The sequence below is a fragment of the Nerophis ophidion genome, linkage group LG10, assembly GCF_033978795.1.
Source record: "Nerophis ophidion isolate RoL-2023_Sa linkage group LG10, RoL_Noph_v1.0, whole genome shotgun sequence".
Lineage (NCBI taxonomy): Eukaryota > Metazoa > Chordata > Actinopteri > Syngnathiformes > Syngnathidae > Nerophis > Nerophis ophidion.
Window position 1 is genome coordinate 56,691,231 of NC_084620.1, and position 3,703 is coordinate 56,694,933.

A 3,703-nucleotide genomic window follows, 5' to 3' on the forward strand; every position below is an offset into this window, starting at 1 on the left:
AGTCGAAATTGAAGATAAACTGTTACAAAATTGAATTTTCTTTTTTTTTCTTGTTTTCTCCTCTTTCAAACCGTTCAATTAAGAGTTGGGTTTTTTTTCAAAAACATTCAAATTAGCTAGTTTTTCTTTTCATTTTTTTCGGTTGAATTTCGAACTTTAAAGAGTCGAAAATTGAAGATAAACTATGTTACAAAATTGAATTTTCATTTTTTTCTTGTTTTCTCCTCTTTTAAACCGTTCAATTAAGTGTTTGTTTTTTTCAAAAACATTCAAATTACCGAGTTTTTCTTTTCATTTTTTCGGTTGAATTTTGAGTTTTAAAGAGTCGAAATTGAAGATAAACTATGTTACAAAATTTAATTCTCATTTTTTTCCTGTTTTCTCCTCTTTTAAACCGTTCAATTAAATGTTTTTTTTTTTCAAAAACATTCAAATTAGCTAGTTTTTCTTTTAATTTTTTCGGTTGAATTTTGAATTTTAAAGAGTAGAAATTGAAGATAAACTATGTTACAAAATTTAATTTTCATTTTTTTCCCTGTTTTCTCCTCTTTAAAACCGTTCAATTAAGTGCTGTTTTTTTTCCAAAAACATTCAAATTAGCTGGTTTTTCTTTTCATTTTTTCGTTTGAATTTTAAAGAGTCGAAATTGAAGATAAACTATGTTAAAAAATTGAATTTTCATTTTTTTCTTGTTTTCTCCTATTTAAAACCGTTCAATTAAGTGTTTTTTTTTTCAAAAACATTCAAATTAGCTAGTTTTTCTTTTCATTTTTTTTGGTTGAATTTTGAATTTTAAAGAGTAGAAATTGAAGATAAACTATGTTACAAAATTGAATTTTCATTTTTTTCCTGTTTTCTCCTCTTTAAAACCGTTCAATTAAGTGTTTTTTTTTTCAAAAACATTCAATTTAGCTAGTTTTTCTTTTCATTTTTTTCGGTTGAATTTTGAACTTTAAAGAGTCGAAATTGAAGATAAACTATGTTTCAAAATTAAATTTTCATTTTTTTTCCTGTTTTCTCCTCTTTTAAACCGTTCAATTAAGTGTTTTTTCTTCAACATTTATTCTCTACAAAAATCTTCCGTAAAAGGAAAAAACTGTACGACGGAATGACAGACAGAAATACCCTTTTTTTTTTTTTTTACATATATAGAGATTTATTTATTAAAGGTAAATTCAGCAAATTTCTGGCAATTTATTGAAGTGTGTATCAAACTGGTAGCCCTTGGCATGAATCAGTACCCAAAAAGTAGCTCTGGCTTTCAAAAAGGTTGCTGACCCCTGCTGTGCCGGGTGTGGGGAAAAGCCAAAGAAGAAGTCCTATGGAGGCGGAGGACACGCCCACGAGCCTCCTCGCCACCAGGAGGAGCGCGGCGGCCGCCAGCAGGAGGCGGGCCTCATGTCAGGTGACGGCGTTGACGCTCTGGCAGTTGTCGGCGGGGGTGAAGAACTGCACCTTGGCGGAGTTGTTTCGCCGCAGACTCCCGCCGCTTCCCACGCTTTTCCGCATGGAGTTGTTGCGCCGCATGGAGTTCCTCTTCCTCAGCGAGTTCTGGTGCGACAGCTCGCTCTTCTGCAGCGTCTGGATCAGGATGTTGGGCTTCTCGTCCAGCTCCCGGGCGCTGCAGCGAGGCGTGGCCACCTGTTGTCACGGCGACAATGAACGCTGGCGGCATGCCACCACGGCGACTAGGAAGGCGCGGCGCCCGGCACTGACCCGCATGGTGTTCCCGAACTTGGAGTAGTCCACCGAGTAGACCCCGTCTTCCTCCGTTACTATGGCGACGAAGCGGTGGCCCCACTGGATCTCCTCGGAGACGTAGGAGGTGCGGGCCTGGGTGGTGATGCCCGTGGTCTCCACCACGCCCTCCAGGATGACGATGACCTCCAGGTCGCTGCACTGCAGCTCCATGGCCGACAGCTCGTACAGCGGACTGTTTGTCGCACAACAACAACAACAACAACACGGGTCGGAAGGTTCCGGACGCAGACAGCACGTGGGCGGAGGAGGAGGTCAGACCTGTTCTTGTCGATGACGTGGCAGATGATGAGCGGCGCCAGCAGGAAGAGGCTGTTGCTGGCCATGGCGCTCTCCGTCTGGACGTCGATCTGGTGGATGGGGATCACCTCGCCCTCGGGTGTGGTCGTCTTCCGCACCACCTGAACATCATCAGCAGCATCTTTAGGCGACTGAACACTTAAGTATAAGTCCGAGAAGAAGGGAGCTCAGGGTTTTGTGTTCCAAAAAAAGAGAAAAGTCTAACTCGGAGTCAGTTACAATGGTTTTACCAGCAGAGGAGCATGTTCGGCAGCGCACGCACACAGAGTACACACAAGCAGAGACAGCGTGTAGACAGAAAAGGGAGAACGGACGCATTTTGGTCCATCCAGAGTGTTTTAGTTACTTCTAAATCATTGATCCCAAAGATTACAGTTGGTACAAAATGCGGCTGCTGGACTTTTGAGAAGAACAAGAAAGTTTGATCATATTACGCCTATACTGGCTCACCTGCACTGGCTTCCTGTGCACTTAAGATGTGACTTTAAGGTTTTACTAATTACGTATAAAATACTACACGGTCTAGCTCCAGCCTATCTTGCCGATTGTATTGTACCATATGTCCCGGCAAGAAATCTGCGTTCAAAAGACTCCGGCTTATTAGTGATTCCTAGAGCCCAAAAAAAGTCTGCGGGCTATAGAGCTTTTTCATTTTGGGCTCCAGTACTCTGGAATGCCCTCCTGGTAACAGTTCGAGATGCTACCTCAGTAGAAGCATTTAAGTCTCACCTTAAAACTCATCTGTATACTTTAGCCTTTGAATAGACCTCCTTTTTAGACCAGTTGATCTGCCGCTTCTTTTCTTTCTCCTATGTCCCCCCCTCCCTTGTGGAGGGGGTCCGGTCCGATAACCATGGATGAAGTACTGGCTGTCCAGAGTCGAGACCCAGGATGGACCGCTCGCCTGTATCGGTTGGGGACATCTCTACGCTGCTGATCCGCCTCCGCTTGAGATGGTCTCCTGTGGACGGGACTCTCGCTGCTGTCTTGGATCCGCTTGAACTGAACTCTCGCGGCTGTGTTGGAGCCACTATGGATTGAACTTTCACAGTATCATGTTAGACCCGCTCGACATCCATTGCTTTCGGTCCCCTAGAGGGGGGCGGGGGGTTGGGGGGGGTTGCCCACATCTGAGGTCCTCTCCAAGGTTTCTCATAGTCAGCATTGTCACTGGCGTCCCACTGGATGTGAATTCTCCCTGCCCACTGGGTGTGAGTTTTCCTTGCCCTTTTGTGGGTTCTTCCGAGGATGTTGTAGTCGTAATGATTTGTGCAGTCCTTTGAGACATTTGTGATTTGGGGCTATATAAATAAACATTGATTGATTGATTGATCCTGGACTCAATGGTGACAAACGAAGCAAGTTTCTTACAAGTAGCATTATCACTGGAGGACGAGGAGTAGCTAAACATGCTTGACTACACAGAGTAGGAGGATATAAGTCACCACCTCATCACAGGGCCAACACACTCACGTTCACATACTAGGGACCATTCCATCCCATCCATTTTCTACCGCTTATTCCCTTTCAGGTCCCGGGGGGCGCTGGAGCCTATCTCAGCTACAATTGGGCGGAGGGCGTGATACACCCTGGACAAGTCGCTACCTCATCGCAGGGCCAACACAGATAGGCAGACAACATTCAC

At 44.0% G+C, this 3,703-nt stretch overlaps 1 protein-coding gene across 1 annotated transcript in view; it reads right to left on the reverse strand.

Moving 5' to 3' along the window:
* Positions 1 to 1,150: 1,150 nt before the first annotated feature.
* Positions 1,151 to 3,703, reverse strand: part of kcnj8 (potassium inwardly rectifying channel subfamily J member 8) — an 11,465-nt gene continuing 8,912 nt past the window's right edge. The window contains exons 4-6 of the mRNA XM_061914207.1: positions 2,020 to 2,159; positions 1,717 to 1,933; positions 1,151 to 1,641 (exon numbers count right to left, since the gene is read on the reverse strand). Of these exons, the coding sequence (XP_061770191.1) occupies positions 1,402 to 1,641; positions 1,717 to 1,933; positions 2,020 to 2,159 (597 nt within the window). The 3' untranslated portion in view covers positions 1,151 to 1,401. The remainder of the gene's footprint in view (positions 1,642 to 1,716; positions 1,934 to 2,019; positions 2,160 to 3,703) is intronic.